The sequence below is a fragment of the Cyprinodon variegatus genome, unplaced genomic scaffold, assembly GCF_000732505.1.
Source record: "Cyprinodon variegatus isolate N-32 unplaced genomic scaffold, C_variegatus-1.0 Scaffold798, whole genome shotgun sequence".
Taxonomy (NCBI): domain Eukaryota; kingdom Metazoa; phylum Chordata; class Actinopteri; order Cyprinodontiformes; family Cyprinodontidae; genus Cyprinodon; species Cyprinodon variegatus.
The window spans coordinates 84,693-111,067 of NW_015151251.1; the positions used below are offsets into that span (position 1 = coordinate 84,693).

The 26,375-nt window shown below is 40.4% G+C and overlaps 1 protein-coding gene across 1 annotated transcript in view; it reads right to left on the reverse strand.

The window, feature by feature from the left end:
• LOC107098659 (histone-lysine N-methyltransferase EHMT1-like) overlaps window positions 1–26,375 on the reverse strand; it is a 61,022-nt gene that overhangs the window by 23,353 nt on the left and 11,294 nt on the right. The window contains exons 4-12 of the mRNA XM_015396432.1: window positions 25,117–25,208; window positions 11,291–11,501; window positions 11,082–11,212; window positions 8,269–8,412; window positions 4,642–4,940; window positions 3,458–3,526; window positions 3,280–3,368; window positions 2,888–2,994; window positions 1,560–1,682 (exon numbers count right to left, since the gene is read on the reverse strand). Coding sequence (XP_015251918.1) covers window positions 1,560–1,682; window positions 2,888–2,994; window positions 3,280–3,368; window positions 3,458–3,526; window positions 4,642–4,940; window positions 8,269–8,412; window positions 11,082–11,212; window positions 11,291–11,501; window positions 25,117–25,208 — 1,265 coding nt within the window. The remainder of the gene's footprint in view (window positions 1–1,559; window positions 1,683–2,887; window positions 2,995–3,279; window positions 3,369–3,457; window positions 3,527–4,641; window positions 4,941–8,268; window positions 8,413–11,081; window positions 11,213–11,290; window positions 11,502–25,116; window positions 25,209–26,375) is intronic.

Sequence of the window (26,375 nt, forward strand, 5' to 3'; positions counted from 1 at the left end):
TGCGAAAGTTGAGAGTTTTAAACACAAATGCTTCTTAAAACCCAAAACAATATCTCCATCTGACAAACTTGAATTGGGAGTAAAAGTAGATTTCAATCTAAATGAAGAAAAATAGATAAAAATACTTATTATGTATTTATAATTATTATTGATTTACAAGCAATATTTGATGAATGCGCATTTTAGTAAGTTTTTAAAACTTACAAAATGAAAGTCAATGCTGACAAATGCTACATTTGTAAAAAAAAAAAACAAAAAAAAAAAACTTGCAATACACCAAAATTAAGAATTTATTGATTTAAATTGCATCAAAATGTAGCAAATTGTCAGTTACTGTGGTGACACAGAATGGTTGTGACGTAAGGAAGTGTATTGCATTCACCAAAGAAAAAATATGTGACAGCTTATCTCATAATAACGAGATCAGTATCTCATAATTACGAGATCTTTTCTCATAAATACGAGATATTATCTCATAATTACGAGATCTTTTCTCATAATTACAAGATCTTTTTCTCGTAATTATGAGATCTTGTCTCATAATTAACGAGATAAGATGTCATAATTATGAGATAATATGTCATATTTAGGAGATCTGGAAGGACAGTCATTGCTGATCTCCGCTACATGAAAGGTGAACAATGAGTAGGTTTTAAGATTTAATCTGCTTTTATTTCCTTTTAGGTATGCAACACTGGGAAATACCGAGTTTTTCCTTAATGTGGACTGAATTAATTTTAATTAGTCAGCATTGTAAAGTAAGTCCTTAGAATTTTTTTAAGCGAAGAAGCCCACTCTGACTTCAAACTTTTCTATATCTCGTAATTATGATAAAAGAACTTGTAATTACGAGATAATATCTCGTAATTATGAGAAAAGATCTCGTTATTATGAGATACTTATCTTGTAATTATGAGATAAGCTGTCAGATTTTTCTTTCTTTGGTAAATGCAATACGTTTCTGTAGTGACGTACATCCAAAGAAAAAAAGAAAAAACACTAAAATAACAAGTTTTTTAAAATGGCATGCCCCAGGCACCGAATCGAGAAGGATGACCACACAGACAGCCGGAAAGGCATACCAAGGACCTATCACAGCTGCTTTTTGTCTGCACATTTCCACTTGAGGTCTGCGCAGATTTGCGATTATCCGACATGTAGTCAGAATTTTTTTGAGGTGCCCAACGACGGTTGCAGAACATCTCCGCGGGGGTTGTGGTCGCGCACAGACACAGATTTGACGGTTGCAGAGGCTATGCATCAGAAGCATAAATTGGCCTTTAAAAAGAACATATACCTCAACTTTATAATTTAATGTGCCTTTTTTTAGCTTCTGGTGGCCGAATAAATTTAACATGACAAACCAAATTCAGCTCAAGAGCCCAAGTTTCACAGGTGTGCTCTAAAAGTTCATCTGCACATGAACTTGAAAATAACTGGTCAACTAAGGATTACAGAGAGCAAACAGAGATAGGAAGAAAAAATGTATAAAGAAGTAGAGCTTAATTTAAGTACACAACAGATAAAGAGGGCAGGGTGTTAGGAAGTGGATGGCTTACCTTGTGGCCAACAGTAGCTCCGGCTCTGACCAGGTACTTCACTGTGTCCAGATGGTTGTTTTCACATGCCACCATCAGTGGCGTTCTTTGCTCCTCATCAAACACCTCCAGGTTGGCCCCAGCCTTTGTGCATACATGGGCGCACAATCCCATTAACACTATCTCACATGCAAGGCAAAATTTCAGGATTATAAGCCCTCAACAATATGGACTGAAGAAATTTTAGTTAACAGATTTTCAGTGTAGGACTTCTTATGTTTAGCTTAGAGACAGGTGACACAATAATCTGTGAAGAATTTGAACCATGCTGCGTGGTTTAAAGCTTGTGCCCAAAGCTTGAACATACCAAAATTACTTTGCCAATTAATAGTAATTCAGTTTAGTTTACTTATATTGTGACAATACACAAGATGTCATCTTAAATCCTACATGCTTGCAAGTGGTTCCATTTTATAGAACAGGCCTTGTAGTATTTTTTGGTGATAAATATTTCAACACTGTGTCTTTTTGCAGAACGTAATCCACAACAGTTCAAACGTGTAAAAAAAATAATAAAATTGTGCTCTTGCAGAACAAAATACCCCTTTCTGGATTCCATTTGTTAGGCATTCAGTACAATTCTTCAAGCTGATTGGCTACCTGTCTCCCATGTCAAGTTTTTAGCAGTAGCAGCTGAGACATGTCACATTTTTTTTTATTAGTGATCCAGAGTTAACTATTAAATCAAACTCTTACCAAATCTGGTTTGGAGGAAAGCACAAACATCTTCGCAGCCAGAAAGGCAAAAATTGTGTTCTATCTTAATCTAGTTTTTTGCTGCAGCCATTTGCTCTGGTTGGCGTGGTGATGTCAATTTATGTCACTGCATGTCATGAGTCCGAAACATTTCTGTATTAGAGCTAATGCATCTATCGGCTTCTGGCAAGATATAAATTCTCCATTACATTACTGGGTGGGTTTCCTTGCAGGAGGCTCTGTGATGGAGAATGTTTCACACAACTTCATGCCCAAAACCTGAGATATCCCCTTAAGTTGCGTTTATTGTGGCCATCTGGCTTGGTGATCTGTACTGCTGGCAGATGTTATATCTGCCAGATGTTATATAGATGTGATTGCACTCAGTGCTGGTATTCTATTTATTCTCAAAATGGACAAACTAAACACATTTAGGACTGACGTTTGGTGTTCATAACTTTATCATAATCAAATGTTTTTTTTGGTCTTTTTTTCCAAAGGCATGCCAATGTTTCCCATAGATAGAACTGCGTGATGGTGAGCAGGCCAGCTGACAGCCTGGGCGCAGCTTATCGAAGCCAATTCTGCTTTACCTGGACCAGCATGTGGCAGACCTCCTGATGACCTTCAGCAGCAGCTGCATGAAGTGCGGTGCGTTTTTTGTGTCCCTCCATTAAAAGGTTGGGGTCCTTTCCATCAACTGCAGAAAGCAATTTTCCGGATTAAAATTATGTTTTTAATTATCTATTATATCAGGGTGGTTTAAAGCAGGGAGTAAACATTTCACAAAGTAACACTTAAAATTTGTCCCTGTTGTTATCCTTTAGAATGAGTGTGCAAAAAACTAAATGTCTACCTGTTTATGAATTATCGAGCATCTCCCAAACCAGGGCAAAAAACAATGTTAATTTTAAGTTCTAATGATGTTATAACAATGTTGTACAGAGAAAATATGTACAAATTTGAGATGAAAAGAAAGAGTTACCAAGAAGCTGAATGACCATCTGCAAATCTCCTTGCTTTGCAGAAACATACAGCTGCCTGTTGGGGCCCTTCATTTTCTTCAGTTTTGTGCTAAAATAAAAGTAAAACATAACAGACAATCATTCATAAACTAAATGCAACTTGCTGGGTCTTGTTTTAAGCATTTGTTTGCAACTTACTTCTCATCATCAAGTGACAAGAGGACGGTCTCCAGTGACACTTTAGGATGCACAGCATCTCTTTTTAATCTTGTTAAAACAAAAGAAAAAAATATATTATTTTTGATCTGTGTGGTAACTGATTGGAAAAGCCATTTTATCTATTTATTTTTTGTCTTTAACAGTGTCCTGTCTGGCAATGTTGCAATAAGAATAATTGTCTGCCAAAAAGAGAGCCCACAGATTTTGCTTTCACAAGTGGAGCAGTACGGCTATGGTCATAGTGTTCCGCTTGATTTATGCATATAAATATCTTTATTATAATTCATCCAGGGAGTATTACAGATTATATGGACACTGCAATGTAAGTAGAACAGGAAAGGAAAAATGGAGAAAAGATGAATAAAGAGGAGATAAAATTAGAGATAATGATAAAATGTCTTCAGTCTGCTTCATCAACTGCAGAGAGAGACGTAAAAAAAAGAACAGCACAATTGTGGATATATTATAACAGATACAGTAGAGTAGCACCTTGATAGTATTGCTGAAGTATAAGTAGTATTATTTAATCTGACATGTATACTGTGGTAGATGAAGATAAGAATATGGGCTTTCTGTATGGAAGTTAAGTACCTGGAACCAAGCACCTTTAATTGTTTGTGAGGGTGCACATGTGCATGTTAAGTTTATCCAAAGGAAAATGCACAACGGTGGTTGTGAAGAGCAAAAGACACTCCCCCCCAGAGCACCGAGGCGAGCAAAGGAATCCCCAGAGTAAAGGCATCCAGGAGGGGCCAACCCCAGAAACCCGCCCCCCCCCACCAAGAGAGGAGGATAGACGGCCCCGAGGAAATCCTCCAGCCGCCGCAAGGCCGAAGCCCCACAGGAGCTGTGGGGATGAGCCCACGCCACAGCCAGCCACCTCTTTGAACCGGCAATGGGCCCTGGGGAGCCGAGGCCCCAGGGACAACCCGCCCCCCAACCGGAACCTCCATCCTCCCCCACCGGGCCACTTCCTCTCCATCAATGCCCTAGCCACCCCTCCCCTCACCCCTTTTAGGGATAGCAGAAATGTCAGCCCGGTGTCTGCCTACCAGCAGGCCACCCAGACACCCTGAGAGGGGGGGGGGGCCCACCAGTCACATCATTGTGATAGAAAAGCCATTTTGAAGACTGAACCGGTGAACATAAAAGGAAAGACTTACCTTGTCTGGCTAGCATCCCTACTTTTTTGTGGTTGGCTGCTCTTCCTCGCCTTCAGTATATGAGGAACTACAGGTGTAGAAGTGGCTAAAGGCAGAGTGGTTACAACAGGAGGTAAAGCTTCATGGTTTGATTTGGGTACTAAGGTTGACGGATCAGGCTTTGGAAACATGACCTCCATTGCTCCACTGGCATCCCCTCCGCAGTGGGGGCAAAATCTGCAGTCATTCAGTATGGAGGCACAGTCACGATGAAAGCGGTGGGAAATACTGCCATATGGCTTACACTCCATGAAGGAACCCTGGGAAATCAGTAATAGACAATAGAAGAAGGAAAAGCATTAATTTGGCAGGACAAGTTTATTTATGTAGCACAATTCAGTACAAAGACAAGTCAAATATTACTTCATAGAGGGACTATTGTATTTTTTACTATCAGGAAGTCCACAAACTGTAGTTAAAAGTCTTCAGCTGATCCAAAATGCTGCAGCCAGAGTTCTGATGAAAATTAAAAAGAGAGATCATATCTCTCCTTCCTATCCTAGCTTCTCTTCATGGGTTTCCTTAAATTCAGAATAGAAATTAAAATCCTCATTCTCACTTATAAAGCCTTATATCAGAGTTTTGAATGTTCCTTATATTCCTAATAGAGCACTACGCTCTCAATCTGCAGGTTTAATAATGGTTCCTACAATTTCTAAAAGTTGCTCGGGAGGTAGATTTTTTCTTGCAACGGCGGCGAGAAAGAAAGTCAAGAACCATTGCCATTAGAAGAAGCATAAAGAGAAAACTTGACCGAGAAATTCGCATTTTTCAGAAAAAATGGGAAGAAGAGTACCTCTTCACCGAATTCAAAGGAAAGCCAATGTGTCTAGTTTGCTTGGAGACATTATCAGCCCTGAAAGATTACAACTTAAGTCGATATTACAACATCTTGCATAAGGTTAAATATGACAAGTACACTGAAGCTGCCAGAGCCGCTGTAGTAGCAGACCTCAAATGCAGTGAAAATGGCCTAAGTATTTAGTGACAACAACATAGTAAAACATTTTGAAGCTGTGTCCTTATCACATCATAAAGTGACACGCAGGATTTTTGAGATCCACAATCACGTCGATATAAAAATGAAACAAGTCATGCAGAGCTGCAAATACTTCTTATTAGCTTTGGATGAGAGTACAGATATAACAGATGTTAGCAAACTGCTGTTTTTTGCTAGAACTCTTGACAATGCATTTGATGTAAGAAGAGTTACTGAAATTGGCTTCTCTTCACAACACCACTAAACGCAGCGATATATACAATGCCATTACCAGCGCTGTGAGTTATTACAGTAGCTTTGAAAAGCTGTCAGCGGTTGCTACGGATGACACACATGCGATGCCGGGAAGACACAGAGGTTTTGTGGGGCTACTCAGGCAGAGTGGAGTAAATGCCCTATACTGCACTGCATCATCCATCAGGTGAGTAGGGTCATATTTATTGTGAGATGTAGGCTACTGTAGAACTGTTATGCCATGATTACATCAAATAGAATGACATACAAACAGTATTTCTTCTAACCACAACTATTTTTTCCTAATCTTTTCAGGAAGCCCTCTGCGCAAAGTCATTGAACTTTGGCTACGTAATGGATTTGGTGACAAAAGTCACTAATATCATCCGAGGAGGGAACAGATCGCTATGTCACCGGAGGTTCATCATCTTTCTGGATGAACTGGATGCAAAGTATGGGGACTTACAACTGCATATCAGATGGATGAGTCAAAGAAAGTGCTTGGAAATACCAGTGTTCTTGGAGAACAGCATTAGTGGTGATACAAGTGTATACTGCGGGAAGCTCAAAGATACACAGTTTCTTTGTGACTTGGCCTTTCTGACAGACATCAGCGCGCATCTCAATCACCTAAGTACACTCTTAAAGGGGAGAGATCAAACAGTGTGTGATCTCTATTCTCACTTGACCGCATTTAAAAGCAAGCCAGACTACTTTTTCTACTCCTCCTGCAAAACTTGCACATTTTCCCGCATGCACTGAGATTCGTAAAGAGAGCCCCCTCTGCAAAAAACAAATCCAGAAATATGGAGCAGACGGCGAAAAATTACAGCAGCAATTCAACGATTGTTTCCAAGATTTCCGTGAGATGCAACCATGAACTGCGCTATTCACGGAACCCCTTTCTGCTGTGGTCAACGCGCAACCATCGGAGCAGCAGCCCGAACTCTGCAAGTTGCAGGCAGACCCGTTTTTTCAAGCAAAGCACAACGAGAGGGGAATTTCATTTTTTAAACTTCTCCGAGATTTTGCCCTCTCAATGGCCAGTTTGTTTGTGAGCACTTACATTTGCGAGAGCAGTTTTTCCACCATGAAGCACACAAAATCCAAAGAGAGAAACAGAATCACCAATGGAACACTGTTACATTTGATGTGCATTGGGACCACAAAAATTGACATTGACATCCAATCCATTGTGAGCCAGAAGGCCAAACCACAGCTCTCTCATTAGCTTCAATTAATGTTGAGCCTCTGAGGTCTAGTTTGCTGCTATCATTGAATGTAAGGTATTGCAATAATTTTTTTAAAAACTTTTTTGTTCTTTGTTATGAATGTGTTCAAATTCCTTTTGACATATTAAAATGCATTTATATGTAGAAAATAATTGTACTGTATGGCATATAAATTTTGTTCTTATTGAGAATCATTCGTTGTATCTTTCATATCCAATTATTTGAAGTGCATGGTCATGTGGACCTCGAATAGCTCTGATAAAAAAAATTTGGCCCTCTTTATCATAGAAGTTGCCCATCCCTGGTCTATGACATCGTCACTAGTCTTGCGTTCCATTGGGAAAAATGCTATGCATCAAACTGATTGCCAGGGGGAGTTCTAGTAAGATCAGAATCTGATTGAGCTAAACACACATAACACTGAGGGTGGCTATTTTGAAATAAGTATTGCGTAATGTGATTATTCAAAGCCGTTTCATGCTTTTGTTGTCCACACTATGTGCTCCAACAACTAAACGTCTTGAACAGAAACAGAAACAACAAGACAATTTTTGAACTCCAAACCGGAAGTCTTTAACCATTCATGAGTTTAAAGCCCATGTCAAGTCGGATGTGTCCAACTTTTTAATCTCTGATCTTATTTATTCCATTTTTACACCGAGTGCAGTGTCAAGTTTTTGTTTTTTTAAACAACCATTGGGGCTACAAAGCAAAGCCCCACTTCTTCACCAGCCAGCACAGCATCTATTAAACCAGAAGAGATAAAGGATTTTAATAGGTCTATGTTAAGTTTATAATGAGAACTAAGTTTAAAGAAAAAGAAAACCAGTGATGGGACTAACGGCGGAGTAAGCCTTCCACAAACATACTCATGAAATCACCCTCTTTGACTATGCTGTCTTTAGGACCCTCAAAGTAAATCCACCCTGCTTTACCAAACTATGGTGACAGCATCAGAAAATGCCAATTTAAATAGGGTGGTCAGCCGCAATGTGTACCAGTCATTAATAGTGCATTCAATCTTAGCAGATCACCTGCAACATGGCTTATAACTGTACATTCAATTTTGCATTTGGAATATTAGTAGATCAGAGAAGAAAAATTGTGTTTGTATCATCTTACCACCCTGCAGAATAGCCCACAGCCTGGGCAACACTGATGCTTGACCATGCCTGCTCTGTGGTCTTCACACAAAACCAATAGGCGAACGGTGTTCGAGGGTCGCATTAATTCTGGCTTCATCACCGGCCTTTGGCATTGAATCAGCTAGAAAGAAACAATCCAAGCAACAAAAGTTGTTACTATCAAACCTGCGAGACAACTTAAGTTTCCAACACCTCAGGGTCAAATGAAATAGCACCTAGTACCTTTAAGCAAGATATAAGCTCTACATAGAGCTATGGCATTCTAGAACTGTTTTTCTGGCAATTTACCTTGCAGATTATAAGAAACAAAAAGGCTGTTATATTGACTATTTCCAGCACTCAGAAAATGTACACGAAAATGTTGGTCACGTCACTTAACCAACACACAAAGCAACGCAAAGAGTTTCCCTTGCCAGTGTCATGGAGGAGTTTCCACAGAAGTTTCCACCCATTCTTCATAAACCTTTCCTTATTTCTAAGGGTCTTAGCCTCAGAGCATTATTTTTTATTCAGAATCCCACTCAATCTGTAAAATAATGGATTTAGGTTAATGGATATCTAGCACCAGGCTCTGAGACCCCGTCCACACGAAGACGAACCCTGGCCTAAACGCACAAATTTTTCACCAAACCAGCCTCTCATCCACACGAAGCCGGCGTTTCGGGGGTCTGTAAACGATCTTTTTTTTATTCAGCCTTCAGAGTGGGAAGATTTCGAAACGCCGTTTTCGCGTTTCCATCTTTACGCCCTAACCGCATATTTTTTTTTTACACACATGCGTCATAGCGTCGCCTCTACACCCGCATGCGCGACCAGTATCACAACAACAATGGCGCCGTTGCTAAAGCTACTCACCCTGCTGTCGGGCTTACAACAGAATCTTCTTCTTCTGGAATATCTCCAGGAAGAACAGAGCAATATCGACGACATAGTTCAGCACCTGAATTTCACTTAACCACGAAAATGGACCCGCAGGGCAACCATGTATAAATATTAGTGCACATGCCCAACATTTCGTCGCTTATTTTTGCTTTGGCACCACAGCGCCACTTACAGGCCTGGCATACATTTTGCAGCGTTTTCATGCATTCGTGTGGACGCTCACATTTATTTTACGTCTCCGTCTTTACGGCAAACGTTTTGGAAAATATCAGCGTTTTGTGTTCGTTTTGACTTCGTGTGGACGGGGCCTGAGCCTGAGCCAGGCCATTAACGACCTCAACGACTCTCATTATTAAGGGTTGGAGCTGTTTTTCTGGCTTCAATTTGCATGTTTTCTAAGCCATAATAAGGCTTTTGTCAGGCTAAAAGCCTCAATATACAATACTCAACCATAATACAGACATTTTGAATTGAGCAAGCATCCTGAATGGGAAGCAAAACATCTTTAAATTTAGAAAACAAAGTCCAGTGCTTTGTTTTTTTTTAACTTTAACTTCTTTGGAATTAAGTTTCAATTAGGTTTCAACTATCAAACAATTCGGCTGGTTGTCTGAAAGAGAGGCCTGAAACAAAACTCTTGTTGTGTCACACTATTACAAATTATGAGAATCATGCATTCTATTCACCAGTGATGGGAGTAACAGCGTTGAAAGTTACGTTACTAACGCCGTTAAATTTTTTTATTAACTAGTAATCTAACTAATTGCTTTGACTGTAACTATAATGCAGTTACCAATGCCGACATCCCGTTACTGCACATTACTCAAGTCGCACAATTAACCTTTTTTTCATGATAGGACTTTTGCGTGCCTTGTCATGAGAGAGGGGAGGATGAGATTGGCTGATGTATAGCGAGATTACGTATGTCAGTTGGGAAGGTGTGTGTTTCCGCTAGCGGGTGTTAACGTACAGCACACACAGAGAGATGGAGAGTGAGGAGGACTCCAGCAGAAAAACACTGTTTTCCTGATGGAAATACCGGTGTTATGTGGAGCTGTTTTTCCCCATCAGATATGGTTTCCCCTGCATCTCCGCACAGTGCAGGCGGCACAATTCACTGAGCAAGCGACAGGAAACGTGCATGCTTGCTAAAGGCGAGTAACAGCCGCCCTGTGCTCGTGCTACAGGGGAACTACGGAGAGCATTAACGATCAAATGTTAGCTTATATGGAGAAAGGGAGAAATCGGGACGGACGGACGGACAGATACATCTATCTATCTATCTATCTATCTATCTATCTATCTATCTATCTATCTATCTATCTATCTATCTATCTATCTATCTAAACTTCACACCTATGAGTAGAGGTATGCAGCCTGATGATATTAACACTGCATCAGATACCATTCCCCCCATGTTAAGAAACGGGGCCCGTCAGATAGCGTTTCCCCTTATGTCATTTACGTTGAGTTGCAATAAATGAAAAACTCTCTGCAGGTACTCGTCTTTGTTGTCCACTCTATTCAGCTGGATTTTGAAACACACGGTGAGAAGGTGGGGGAGAAGGTGGTGAGGGTTACGGGGGCGAGAAACGCAAAAGTAAGGCAATTGTTACTTTTACTAGTAACTAGTTACTTTTATTGTGGAGTAACTCAGTAACTAGTAACTGTAACTAATTACTTTTTCAAAGTATTGTGCCCAACACTGCTACTCACATAAAATCAAGATTGAGACTAGCAGTTAAAAATACTTAAAAGTAGGTTTGAATTGAGGCACGAATTTGTGGAAATATACATCATGACCAAGCTCAATAATGGTAAATACCACTGACGATATGGGGGTAGTTTTTTTCTCACCAGTCTACATAGAGCCTTTACTAAATAATATTGTTGGGGTATTTTGATTACCTTTTCATCCAAGCTATCCATGGCCATGCAGGTCTGATTCTTTATAGAAGAGCAGCCATCACTGTTTGGAGTCTCCATGCGACAGCAACACAGTGGTAATTCTTCTGCATATTCCTTCTCCTCAGCCTCTCCTGCAACATTGGTGCAACATTATCTAGTCAGTAAAGCTCTAAGCATGTAATGAATTCAACACATCTCTCTTTTCATACCTGAAAGAGATACTGAGAAAAGCTCTTCCTGAGCTTTCAAGTCAAGACAGTCCAAAGCCAACTCTGTGTAATCAACATGAGTGTCTTCTAAAGATATTTCCCTCTTTACTGATGCTGTCTGTACTTCATCTTTTCCAGTGTCCTGCTTAGGTACTCTCTTTTCAGCTGTCACAGAGTCATTCTTTCCCATGTCTTCCTTTGGCTTTTCTATCTGGAGAAAAAGAGACACCAGGCTTTTAGCTAAATGAAATTTCTCCAAACAGCCAGACAATTAAGCTGAGACCAGAAGAAAAAAAACTGCAAAAACAGAAAACAGTAATATATGGGGAGTTGGGGGTGTTTTGATGCCATAGAACTACCCAGTTTGTCCGGTCAAACAACATTTGCACATTGACCCACCAAACAGCTTGGCCCAAAATTGCTGTTTGCCGAGATGCAGCTATGAAGCGGCTTAACTGGGGTCCCCTGTTGTTGACGGCAGAGAAATTTATAACAATATTCAGATAAGAACTGGAGGCTGATGTGAAGGTTAGATCGTAGATTAATGCTGCCCCAAATCATCATTCAAATGCAATTATTATTAGCTTCCCATAATATTGAAGCGAGAGGTTAACTTTGTGTTAATAGTGGGGCTCTTCATTCAGTATGAAGAGTTTTATAGGTTCATGGTTTTAAATAGGCTAGTAAACTAGCCCCACCTGCCAGAGGCCAAATCCTTTTTGCCTGCAAGTTTGATCTAGCCTCGATCAATGCCCCACGCCTTAGAACTGGCGGGCCAATCACAACGCAGAGATGCGTTTTGAACTTCTGGATACATAGCGGGCAGGGATTTAAGGGGAATGATGACATGCTTGACGCTGGAGAAAGCACAACAAGTAAGATGGCAACAACGATTGAACAGTAGCATGCACTGCGGTAGTTGCAGCTTTTAATGGAGCGCTTCATTGAAAGTTAGTTTCCTTTTCAGTTGCTGTTGTTCAATAAATGTACATTTTAAGATCATTTCAGGCAAGAATATACTTTAAAGCGTCACTATATGGTCCATTTAACGATTTAATGTGCAATTAAAAAAACAATTTCCGAAGTTGAGAGGACCGCGGCAACCAGTAGACCTTCAAGGCTAACCACAGCCCATCTGCAGCAGCTCTCTCTTGGCATAGCCATGTGTGAAGGACCACTGGCTCTGATGGTGATTTCTTTGTTGTATTTGGCAAAATGTTCATTTGATTTGTGTTTATCTGACTTTGTCCATCATTATTCCCCCACCAAATGAAAAAAAGTAATAATTTATTATTATCTAGAGACTATTAAAAGGAGGTGAAATGCAGCCCTAGACCAGCCGGTCATGTGGTGACGTCACGAGTTTGCTTCTGTTTCAACTGACCCATATTTATACTGCACGCTCCAGTTCTCACCAAGTCCATACTTTCCTGTGTTCTTATCAAGAACATACTTGGCAAGGACACGAGTCCGTACTCACGTTCTAGGGAATTGAGAAACGTATGGAGAGATATTTGTGCCATCGGTTTGAGCGCGCAGGAACCAATCCGAGCGCGCAGTGAGACAACACGCGCGCGCGCAAAACTTGAACCTGAAATATCCTTATTTTTCTTTTAAAACAGCAAATTTAAATCCATGTCAATAGCAGGTAAAAGAGATGGATGAGGCAATGATCTAATAGCTGTTTTACTGAAGTTTATTTGAGATAATTCAAGATATTTTATAGTACCATCTTCTGTCCATCAAATGGTTAGGAGTGTTGACCAAATTACTGTAAGAGTTGTTTGATTTTCCTGACTGTGTTTTTTATTTTTTTCATTTAACCGGATGTAGTATGTGGAACGAATGCTTATGTATTGATGAACTGCAAAACATATGAACCTGAAAGGGAGAAATTGAGAAGAGTAGTTGAAAGGACAGGCCAAGAATAGAGTCTTAAAAGATTATTGGGAAATAAAGGAAATATAAAAGATATTTATAGATTAAGGAAAGCATTATTTAGTTATCTACAGAATACAAAATTAAAAAATAGAATTTAATAGATGTAAAACAATGTTGCTACAAACTCATGAACAGTAGGTGGCGGTATGCACCTTAAAGTTGCTTGCGATCCGCCATGATAGAAAAGAAGAAGAAGAAGGAACGAATGCTTTCATTGGATGAAAAGAAGGTGAGCGTGATTGGCTGATAGTATGGTTAATTAACATACATTGCTGAAGTTGCGAGCGCAGAGAGGCTGTCGAAGCTAGCGGAGAAACAGCCGAGCGCACAGCTGATGTTGAGCGCAGAGAGAGCAGGTCGAGCGCGAGCAGAGACGGATTCGAGCACGCGCAGAGATGAAACTGAGCGCGAGAACAGTGTGTTGAGAGGGTTTTTCAGAGTTGAGCGCGCGCCAGACCGGTTTTGCGTGCCCGCGTGTTGTCTCACTAAGCGCTCGGATTAGTTCCTGCGCGCTCAAACCGATGGCACAAATATCTCTCCATAGAAAAGACCAAGATGTTTTGAGTCAGCTTTGGAATCAGTTTTGGAAGGATTATACTTGCGGTTTTCATTGAAACGTGTGCAGGAAGAGGCTCTACACTCATTTATTTTTAAGAAACGTACTTGCCATTTTAACGACATTCGTTTCACATACTATTTGTTTACACTCCCCCACCAGCTTTCTGCCACTCTTACCACGTCACAGTCAGTTGTGCCCATTGGTCAGAGCTATCAATAGGCACAGACATGGTTTGAAAAACAACAGGTTGTTCTCATCAACAATCTTCCGACGTCTCATTTTGGCCAGAATAAATTACACATTGAATCTCACATTTAGTCTGGGTTATCAGGCTAGGTTTTAACAGAAGGTTAAGAGAAATGTATATATATATATTTTTTAGGGTGTTTTTATAGTGATGGGATTTCACATTGTTTTTAGGCTGGAAAGACACAGATCTGAAAACTCTGGCAGTGAAAGACAGATGGAGTTGCTAGATACACCTTTAAGAACATAGTAGATAATTTTTTGCAACAGTGGAGGAGTATTTATTTGGAAATCATTATATATTTTTTTTTAATTAGATACCAATTTATATTTGAAAATGAATAATTGATCATAACATCAAGAGGCATCACCAGAGGCGTAGCAAGACATGTTTCCCTGACAGGTGTCTTCTAACGGGACTGGTATGGTTATACCAGCTTTAACCCTCTGGCTCGGAGTCTTACTCTGTAGGCTATAGGTCTACTCTGGATAGTTCTGACCTGTAAGCTGTGATGCCTCCACATTCCTCAGCATCACTACGCTCTCCTGAGCTTAAATTGGCTGATGGTTCATATAAAAAAACCCTTTCAACACTTGATTTTCTGGAACAATCATCATTGTTTCCATCATCTTCATTATAGAATGTTGTTCAGTGTTATCCCTCTGACATCAGCACTCACCCATAGGTTTTTCTCACAATTAATTGGTGTGGTGCTGTGGATCTACTAAATGTTGTATATTTGTGTTAAAAATAAACCTGTCGCCGGTATATTATAGTAGCAGGAACACTCTATCAGACACCCGTCTTAATGGTAAATATTTATGCTCCCAACTGGGATGATGTAGGATTTGCACAGAGTTGTGTCTCAGCTGGCAGACCTTGACAATAACCTGCTGATTTTGGGGGGAGATTTTAATTGCGTAATGGATCCTAACTTAGACCGGTCTAATCCTAAAACACAGACCATTTCTAAAATGGCTGGCAGGTTCTTAGAATTTTTCAACCATGTTGCATGTGTGGATCCATGGCGGCCTTTCAATGCACATACAAAGACATTCTCTTTTTTCTCAAATGTGCATCACACTTATTCTAGGATTGATTATTTTTTCATTGCGGAAGACTCTTGAATTCAGTACAGGCAGTTGAATATTCAACCATTGTAGAATCAGACCATGCTCTCATAATAATTAATCTCACTTTTTGCCAAAACTTCAGTTGTCGGTCTCAGTGGCGTTTTAGCACCACACTACTGTCAGATAACACATTCTGCACCTCAATTGAGGTAGCCATCAACAGATTCCTTGAAACTAATAAGACTGATGATGTGTCCCCATCACTTTTATGGGAAACCCTTAAGGCTTATCTTAGAGGAGAGATAATTGCATATTCTTCTTATATTAATAAGGAAAGAAAGAAACAAAAACAAAAGTTGATTGAAGCTATATTTGAATTAGATAAGAAGAACTCTACCTCCCCAAACGCATCAATTCATAAGGAAAGAATATCATTGCAAACACAGTATAACTTAATATCTCCATCTGAAAGAGAACGACTTATGAGATCCCGAGGGTTATATTATGAGCAGGGAAAAAAATCAGGACGTCTTTTGGCACATCAACTTAAGTCTAAGTCAGCGGCACAGATTATATCTGAAATTGCAGATGAAACAGGAGGGACCACCACCGACCCCTTAAGAATCAACAACATTTTTAAAGATTTTTATTCTGATTTGTATACTTCAGAATCTTTAAAGGACACAACATTGTTCCATAATATTTTCTTAAATCTGGAAGTCCCTACATTGTCTTCTAAACAGAGAGAATGTCTGGATGAACCAATTGAACTGAGGAAAATCAGTTTGGCCATCTCTGCGATGCAAAATGGAAAGTCTCCAGGGCCGGACGGCTTTCCGATCGATTTTTATAAAATATTCTAAAAAACAACTAGCCCCGCTGTTATTGGATATGTTTGATGATGCTATGTCAAATAGTAAATTGCAAGATTCTCTTAATGAAGCAACTACACTCACCAGCCACTTTATTAGGTACCACATGCTAGTAACGGGTTGGACCCCCTTTTGCCTTCAGAACTGCCTCAATTCTTCGTGGCATAGATTCAACAAGGTGCTGGAAGCATTCCTCAGGGAGTTTGGTCCATATTGACATGATGGCATCACACAGTTGCCGCAGATTTGTCGGCTGCACATCCATGATGCGAATCTCCCGTTCCACCACATCCCAAAGATGCTCTATTGGATTGAGATCTGGTGACTGTGGAGGCTAGTGAACTCATTGTCATGTTCAAGAAACCAGTCTGAGATGATTCCAGCTTTATGACACGGCGCATTATCCTGCTGAAAGTAGCCATCAGAAGTTGGGTACATTGTGGTCCTAAAGGGATGGATATGGTCAGCAACAATACTCAGGTAGGCTGTGGCGTTGCAACGATGCTCAATTGGTACCAAGGGGCCCAAAGAGTGCCAAGAAAATATTCCCCCAACACCATGACACCACCACCACCAGCCTGAACCGTTGATACAAGGCAGGATGGATCCATGCTTTCATGTTGTAGACGCCAAATTCTGACCCTACCATCCGAATGTCGCAGCAGAAATCGAGACTCATCAGACCAGGCAACGTTTTTCCAATCTTCTATTGTCCAATTTCGATGAGCTTGCGCAAATTGTAGCCTCAGTTTCCTGTTCTTAGCTGAAAGGAGTGGCACCCGGTGTGGTCGTCTGCTGCTGTAGCCCAACTGCCTCAAAGTTCGACATACTGTGCGTTCAGAGATGCTCACCTTGGTTGTAACGGGTGGTTATTTGAGTCACTGTTGCCCTTCTATCAGCTCGAACCAGCCTGGCCATTCTCCTCTGACCTCTGCCATCAACAAGGCATTTCCGTGCATAGAACTGCCGCTCACTGGATGTATTATCTTTTTCGGACCATTCTCTGTAAACCCTAGAGATGGTTGTGCGTGAAAATCCCAGTAGATCAGCAGTTTCTGAAATGCTCAGACCAGCCCTTCTGGCACCAACAATCATGCCACGTTCAAAGTCACTCAAATCACCTTTCTTCCCCATACTGATGCTCGGTTTGAACTGCAGGAGATTGTCTTGACCATGTCTACATGCCTAAATGCACTGAGTTGCCGCCATGTGATTGGCTGCTTAGAAATTAAGTGTTAACGAGCAGTTGGACAGCTGTACCTAATAAAGTGGCCGGTGAGTGTATAACTCTTTTGTTAAAGCCAGGCAAGGATGCATCAAAGTGTGGATCATACCGACCAATATCCCTTTTAAACACAGATCTTAAAATCCTCTCTAAATTACTAGCTACATGTTTGGAAAAATCACTACCACATATCGTATCACCTGACCAAACAGGTTTTATTAAAAACAGGCATTTATTCTCAAACATAAGGTGTCTTTTAAATGTACTATACAGCCCCTCATCAACCATTGTTCCAGAAATTGTGGTTTCTTTGGATGCTTTTAAAGAATTTGACCGCGTAGAAATGGACTTTCTCTTTTATGTTTTGAAGAAATTTGGTTTTGGCACAGCATTCATCAAGTGGATCCAACTTCTTTACTCTTCTCCCAAAGCCTCAGTTATCACAAACCACATCCGCTCCAAAAACTTCATTTTATCCAGGGGTACCAGGCAGGGCGGCCCACTGAGCCCTCTTCTTTTCACACTTGTCATAGAACCACTAGCCCTGACTCTCAAATCAACACAATCAATAAGAGGTATTAGAATAAAAACTGTCATTGTATGCCGATTATTTATTGCTTTATATATATCAGATCCATTGAATTCAATTGATACAGTCATTTCAGTCTTGCGCAACTTTGGTGAGATCTCAGGATATAAACTTAATGAGTTTATATCACCAAAAAGCGAGTGTCTACGCATAAACAGTCTAGCCATGCAAATCTCAGACCAAGAACTACCATTTCATATTTCTAGGTCAGGTTTTAAGTATTTAGGTATCAATATAACACCTTCATTCAATAACCTCTTTGATGAAAATTTAGCACCACTTATGTCTAAATTAAACTCAGATTTGCAAAGATGGGATGTTCTGTAACCATGGCAGGCAGAGTGAACTGCATTAAAATTAATGTTTTGCCAAAATTTTTATTTTTATTTCAATGTCTTCCTATTTTCTTGCCAAAATCTTTCTTCACTAAACTTGACAAGCTTATATCTAGATTTATATGGAAGGGTCAGAACCCTCAAATTAAGGAGTTCTTACAACGATCAAAGGTGGAAGGGGGGTTAGCTCTGCCAAACTTTAGAGCTTACTATTGGGCAACAAATTTCCATAAAATAGCATATTGGATTCAGTCTGCTGATACAGATTGGTGTGAAATGAAGTACAAGTCATGCGTATCATTGTCCCCTCTTGCTTTGGTTTCCTCTAAGCTTCCAATTAAGATTTCCAGGTTCACTTCCAACCCCGTAGTGATATCTACATTAAAAATAATGGCTCATTTCAGAAAGCAACATAATTTGAGGGATAATGTTTTGAGTTACACTCCACTATGTAATAATCATAATTTCCTACCAGCAAACCTTGATCACACTTTTGTCTCATGAAATAGGAAAGGAATTAAGATGTTTAGTGATCTGTATATTAATGGATCATTTTCTTGCTTCGAGGATCTGTTTTCCAAATATGAACTTCAGCAAAACGACATGTTTCGCTATTTTCAAGCTGGCCAATTTGCTAGAAACCATAGCCCACAATTTCCTACCCTTCCAAGTGAATCACTTTTGGACTTAATTTTGAAGGCTCCTTTTTTTCTGAAAGGTTTCACCACACACTGTTACGCAATCATCATGAAAACGGACATTGTCAACTTGGACAAGATCAGAAATCATTGGGAGAACGAACTTGGAACTGAAATCTCAGACGACACTTGGACTGAAACTTTAAAAAGAGTGAACAGTGGCACGTCTCGTGCAAAACTAAATCTCATTCAGTTTAAGGTTGCCAATCGTTTGCACTGGAGCAGAGCAAGGATCTCTTCCATATACCCAAATATTGACAGCAACAGTATCAGATGTCATATTAATATTGCAGATTTGACTCATATGTTCTGGTCTTGCCAGCTGTTGTTAGGCTATTGGTCTGATATATCTGATGTACTGTCAAAAGTCTTTGGAGTCACTCTACAGCCCTGTGCAATGATAGCGTTATTCGGGGTACAATCACAATTATTGTAATTATTTTTGGGTCCAGTCTGAGTGGGGGGAGGGTGTGGTTTTTTCTAAATGTGTATAAAGTTTGAAAAACGGAAAGTCTTTTGTAACCATGAAGACGATCTATTGTTTCTACCTCTGACTTATCAATAAAAAGATTTGAAAAAAATAAAATAAAATAAACCTGTCTGATTCATTATAATTCAGAGACACTTGGTATGCGCTTCTGCATGATATTAATGCAAAATGACATGAAATCAATATTGCATCATCAACGCTTTAAAAGTAAAGAGCTGGGGATAACCTTACTGTCAGAGTGCAGAGTCAAATATAAACATGTTAGTCCTGCAGCTTACATTTGTAAATGGTAAATGCTGGTATAAATGGTATATAGCTCTTTTTCTTGACTAATATGCTTTTCACTACATTGAATCAATCACCGTTTGATCCTCACATTCACTCACTCGATGTGGCAAGCTACATTGTAGCCACAGCTGTCCTGGGGCTCACTGCAAGGCTGCAATACACAGGCAGAGCACAATCAGTACGCAATGTGAGTGAAGTGTCTTTCCAAAGCACACAACAACCCAACCCAAACTACTGCATCCAAAGCTCCTGTAGCCCCTCAGCGATATCCTTGCCCGTTTTGAGAAGAGAGAGGTTTTTATAAGATGGATATTTCTATCTGCGATAATTTAGATTTTTGCTTGTGTTAAATTACTTTGATTAGATGCAGCTTGTTAAGTTCATTACAGCAGATAGAGGCCGTAGCAACTCAGGCTAACTTGGTGTCCTTGTTTGTTTATAGGGAGGGGCGCACATAACATTTTGGATGAGTTACTCAGGTGAGTACCAGAAGATGGTGTTTGTTACTCACCCCATATGTAGCGTGGTCTTCACTGTCCTCCTCAGTGTTGCTCCCACTGTCCTCTGCTTCAGACTCCAGCGTGGTAAATGATGCTGCAGAAGTACTTCCCTGTCCTTGGTTTAGCCTCCCATTAGCTTTCTCCATCCACAGGTCAAGAGCTGGCTTTGGGTCAAATGTCTCTGTGGTCTGCCTTGACAGATGAATGTGCATCAGGGCTGAGAGACGAGCGTGTGACAGACGAGATCTGTACTTGTTTTTTATTATGCTGAGATGCGAGAATCCCCTTTCACAAGCTGCACTGCTTAAAGGCAGTGTAAGAGATAGCTTAACCACCTTGTTGATGCTGGAGTAAGTAACTGGGTTACTTGTTTTTACAATTTGGACCAAGTCATATACAGAGGAGTCGTGTTTCTGCCTGCTTTAAGCGCATCCATTCTGTCACAGTGGTGTCTTTATCAAGGTGCAAGGCGGCCTCATATTTCTGGAGAATGCTGCCAACTGTTGTGTTTCCAAAACTGTGGAGGTCTTTCATTTCCTCTGGCCATGTTGAATGATCAAATACAAAAAAATTATCACATGACTTGAGGGAGTCATATCTGATTTCAAACTCTTTAATTAAGCCCCTAAGTATGCGTGTCTTGTCTTTGTCAGCATCTACATTAGAAGCAGTGTGTGCCCTGTAGTGGCCTTCACCATCAAGCAGTAGTGTGAACTGTCCAATGGCCACCATGAGTTAATCTTTACATTCTCCAACGGTCAGCTTTTCCTTCTGAAAGTTGATGGATGTGGTCTTCAAAATGTTTCCAATGTCCAGCATGTTCAACAGAAAGCACTGAAAACACTGTGCAGATTTGTTGCAAATCGCTGTCATCACTGGTAGCCAGTTGGATTTTAATGGCTGGCAGTAGTCTTGACATTTTTAACAGTGTTTCATGTCTCCGTGCAGATCATCTGATATTATGAAACTTACCCAGTTTCACAAAGGAGATCCCATTTTCTTCACACAGCCTCTTCAGTGCAGCATTTTTTTGCACCCTGTTTTTGTAAGTAAAACTGCAGCCGCTTGACCACAGTGCGATTTAATGTCTCACAGTAAGCAACAGTGCGATCGGCGGATTTTGCACAATTCTCCAGTGTGTGCGCGGTGCACAAAATGTGCACAAGAGACTCTCCAACTGCAGCAAGTTCCCTGAGCTTTGGCACAATGACATTGTACATACCGACGTTGACAGCAGCCCCGTCGACCAACTTTGTTGTCCAGTTATCCAAGCCTGCATCCAGGAAAGTCTTACAAGTCCGTCTGTTATAGCCTACGCGGTTCTATCAGCACCCAGTTCAATAAGTCTGAGAAAGTTCAGCAGACTGCAGCTTAACTCTTAACTCCTCTTTGATGGTTTGAGCAATGGTCTGCATGATCCGTGTGCCGCCTTCACGTGAATGATATGCACCTCCGACATTTACTCCTAGCCGCTTCAGTAAGGGAATGTCCTCAGAAAAGGAAGACATAGGACATGCGTGTTTAGCTTTTTGGAAGGCGAGGAGAAACATTATTGAGAGCTTGCCACTGTTCTTCATTTAGTTTATCTTGCGATCTACCAAGTGGACGACTAGACAGTTCTTGTCGGCTAGCTTGTTTATTAACAATGGCTTGCACCACATTTCAGTGCGCTCCTCGTCAGCTTCAAGCCACGGCACGTCTTAGAGCCACTTTTCTGAAAAAATTATTTTCTTCGGCTCCGGTCCAGTTTGGCGTTTCTTTGTTAGTGGCTGAACGCCAAAGAAGCTGCCTAATGTTTGTTGTTTTTTTTCAACATCTTCGACAGTAAAAACATGTGTTGATAAGGTGACGGTCAAGCAGTAAGTACGCAAATGCGCGTAGTAATATAATTGACGTTACACCTTCATGATTTGTGATGCGCATGTGTACCTGCGTACCAGTTATGTGCACCCCTGTTTATAGGGGAGTTCCGCTACAGCTTCATTTCCGATACGATACCGATCTTGTACGATACCGATCTTGCAGCTTTGAGAATCTACCGATATTGACCGGATCCAATATTAGCACAAATCAAACCAACTTCTATAACCTACTCTATACTGTAAATGATCAAGTAATATTTTTAAAACAGGGAACAAAAGGTATGAAAATAAATGAATTATATGAAATTAAAGATATGGAGGAGGATGTTCTTTTTCCAAGTGGATCATCAAAATAAGTGGTCCTCCTAGTTGTCAATCATTCTGGTAATATGTTAGTTGTTGGAAACCTCCTGCCACTAGAGGGGGCTACTGCTGCTGTTGGTGAGACGTGTCGTGTTCACTTCTTATTTTGACTGCTGAGTTGTGTTGTTGGTCTGGCTATCTCCATCTGGATTAAGTTCCTTTTTTTCTGTAATATCTCTGTAAGTAACGCCAACTGTCCAGACGCACTTTAAAACATAGCAATTTCTGCCTTCACAAGGTTTTATTTCTGGTAGTAAAGAGTAGCTAGCCTAGGATAGCGCTAGCTTATCATAGCTATGACTTCTTCCTCTCCCTCCCTTGATTCTTTTCGACTCTTTCTTCCTCCTCTACTCTCCCCTGCTCTCTGTGCCATTCATCTGTGTCCTTTAGTGATAATGGTATGTGTAATAAATGTGGTATTTTTTTTACTTTGCCAATGTGACAATAAGATTAATCGTCTTGATGCCAAAAAGAGCCCAATAGATTTTACTTTCACAAGTGGAGCAGTACTATTGCCATAGTGTTCTGCTTGATTTATGCATGCAAATAGATTTATTATATTTCATGCAGGGAGTATTACAGATTATATGGACACTGCAATGGGAAAATAGTACAGAAAAGGAAAAACAGGAAAAAGGAGAAAAAAATGAAAGAGAGAGAAGAGCCAGCCACCCCGAAGTGGAAACGGCCATGGGCCACGGGAACCCAAGGCCCATAGGGCACCCCGCCCCCGGCGGGAGCCCAGACCGGGACGCCAGGAATAAGCCAGCACCCGCCCGGGTATCCACCTCCAAACACTGAGCACCACCAATGCCCCACCAGGCCAAAGCACCAGCCAGCGGAGGGGGGCAAGATGGGGGAAATGGGCATCACACTTAGCGGACACCTGAGTAGGGTGACCAGACATCTCTGATTTCCGGAGGCAGTAGCCGTTTTCGAGGACTTGTCTCTGGCTAAAGCTATCCCCGGCAATGTCCCCAGATTTATGAATGAGGGGGAAAATGGTGCATATAAACTGTTACTATAGTAGAAAGCGTGCGCGAGCATGCTGCGCACAGAAACAGCAGTTTACATATAGATGAGGAGCACAGTGCACCAGTTTTAAAATAGACGAGGAAGTCCGTTATTACAGCCAGCTGGACGCAGCTATCCTGTGTTACCCCGAAATCCCACATCCTCCGTCACCACTCCAGACCTCCTGCACACAGCAAAGCCTACAGTGACACTGTTCCTCCTGTCTCGCTGCACTCCAACTTCCTCGGAGCTCAAGGAAAGCATGCGTGATATTATTATTAAGTTCATAGGATCAAAACATATGGAAATTAATGCTTAATTTAATGACATATAAAAAAAATCCCCAGCATTTAGAATATGTGCAATTTGTACCCAAATATTTTCTTTTTGTTGTGGATTTTTGTAACAGGGATAACTAGGATCATATAATCTTTATATTTACATCCTGTCGAAATAATAACAGCTTATTTAAAACAACAAACAGCTGTATCTATGAATAGAAAATGGGATTATGAAAATGTATTCCTGTTAGGTTTCACTATAACTTTACTAAAGGATACATAATTTTTATGCTGGCCCTGAGAGCTTATTTGTTATTCATCTATACATGTAAAACATGTATATTTTGGTGTGGCTGCTTCAAGCTGCTCATGGTTATATTTTTTATATTTATATTTTTTTTTTACAAAGCAGAGTGTGTATGACGTTATCCAAACGCTGGACTGGAGTTGTGACAGGCAGCCCGGGCCACAGGCGGCTACGCTCTACCCCTTCTATTCATTTGGCCACCTAATCTGAATCGTTCAATTTCATTTCGAGAACGAGATCATCTGTGGTAGTAGCACTAGACATCTTCAAGGCATGTGAGTAAAACTAGAAGCAGTTCAGCGGACAGGATGAATGAATGGTAGCCAGCGCGCGTAGATAACGTCATACACACTCCACTTTGTTTTAAAAAAATATAAATATAAAAAATATGACTGCGGATGTCTAGGAGACAGTGATTGGCCTACATGTTATGAATGCTGACGTACCATAAAGAATAAATTATGAACAGTTTAGTTTGTGCCTTCAAGTCGTTGCCCATAGGAAGATTAGGAAGATGTTACTCGGATATGACAAAACCGAATATCTTCGGAACAGCTCCAAATGACACAAAACTAATATGGGTGAGTAGAACATGATGTAATAACGTAAAATCAAGGGGCCAATGTAAAAAACCGGTGCGATGCACTGAGGAAGATGACTTCTGAAGATTTGTGCAGCAATAAGAGCACATTCTGTAGTTTTTTTTTTTGGACAGACATCTGGAAATGACTACAGAGCTGTTTACTTGATGAGAACTTGGCATTAATTGGCATTAGATTAGCCATGTGACCACTTAACATTCATTAGGGTATACAGTTGATGTCAGGAGAGGAGATTTGTTCTATGGGATACAGTCAGTCAGGGGGGTGTTATACGCAACATCAATTAGCTTTAACAGACATAAAAAGCTCCAACTGGCCAGGTCTGTTCAGTCGTCCATGCTGCATGGTGTTACGTTCTGCATTTTTTTCAGACACATTTTTATGCAGAGGTGTAATTACTTTAGAATCCACTACCCAAGTTTGGTTTCCAATATCTTTACCTTTCTCCATGCACTCAAGCACAAAGTGTGATAAAAGCCCAAATTAGAGGAGTGAATTAAAAGGTTCATAGAGGTGCTGCTGATATGCATTTCCCTTTGGAAGCAAGGTTGACAGAGAAGAAAATTATAAATGGACTTGCCTTCTCCTGATGTTTAACAGTCTTAATCTTCTTTTTTGGGACAAGGCTATATATTCCCATTTTCCTCTTCTTCTTTTTGTTCTTCTTTATAACTAGAGGAACAAATAAATCAGGCATCAACAATTTAATAAAAAGAAGTAATCATACTGCAAAGATCAATTCACTTCCAACAGTCTGCTGTCCAATCCTCTGAAACCGTTGGCTCGTGGCTTTCTAGCACCAGATCAGCTTTGCATTGATTCGAGATATCACAACAGGATGATATATCATAATAAATATAAATTCAGTTTAGTTTGTTGTTTTCCATCCATCCATCCATCCCTCCATCCATCCATCCATCTCTTCCACTTATCCGGGGCTGGGCTGCAGAGGCAGCAGTCTAAGCAAAAATGATGACAAAAATGACTTCCTGATCCACGCACACTTCCTACTGCTGCTCTCATGGGACCCCGAGGCGACAAAAGGCCAGCTGAGAGACACAGTTCCTCCAGTGTGTCCTGGGCAATATGCCTGTTTGTTTTTTTCATCACATAAAATACCTTCACATGACACCTGGTCCACTGGTCACTGCAACGATCATGTCTTTAAAAACCTGCAGGAACCTTAATTTTAGACAAAGAATGTTTGTGATTGCTAAACTGTTATTATTCAAAATAAACATTGCAAAACATATCACACATTTGGGTTTTCCTGGAGCCCTTGAGAACACGCTCTCTCTCCTTTGGCCCTAGTAGTGATTTTAGTTAGTTTTTTTCTTAGCCGGACACAGAGCCTGTTTACTGAAACACGCGTCCTTGTGTCTGATGATGTCATGATCCAAATGGCAAAACTTATGAATCTCTAGACAATTTTTAGTTGCCTCTAGAGCCTTGTTAATGAATCATCCACATAGAGGTATTAGTATCAGACATGTCGAATAATTTCTCTTTTTTTATGCTTTGTGAGTTTATTCGAGGCAATTCAAATGTCCAAGCAAGAACTTAGATTAATCAAACATAAAATATATTTATGACTCTGTAAATTTGGCATTGTGTTTTCAAGGTCTCTTTAACATTGACAAAGTCACTACCGTATTTTCACGACCATAAGGCGCACCGGACTAAAAGGCGCACTCTCAGTTATGTGTCCCATTTCTGTATTTAACACACACATAAGGCGCACGGGACTATAGGGCGCGTTTTTTATATACAGGTACAAGTCCTCTACTACCTTTAAATACCTCTACTGCGTATTTAAAAATACAGCGGGGGCAAAACTGA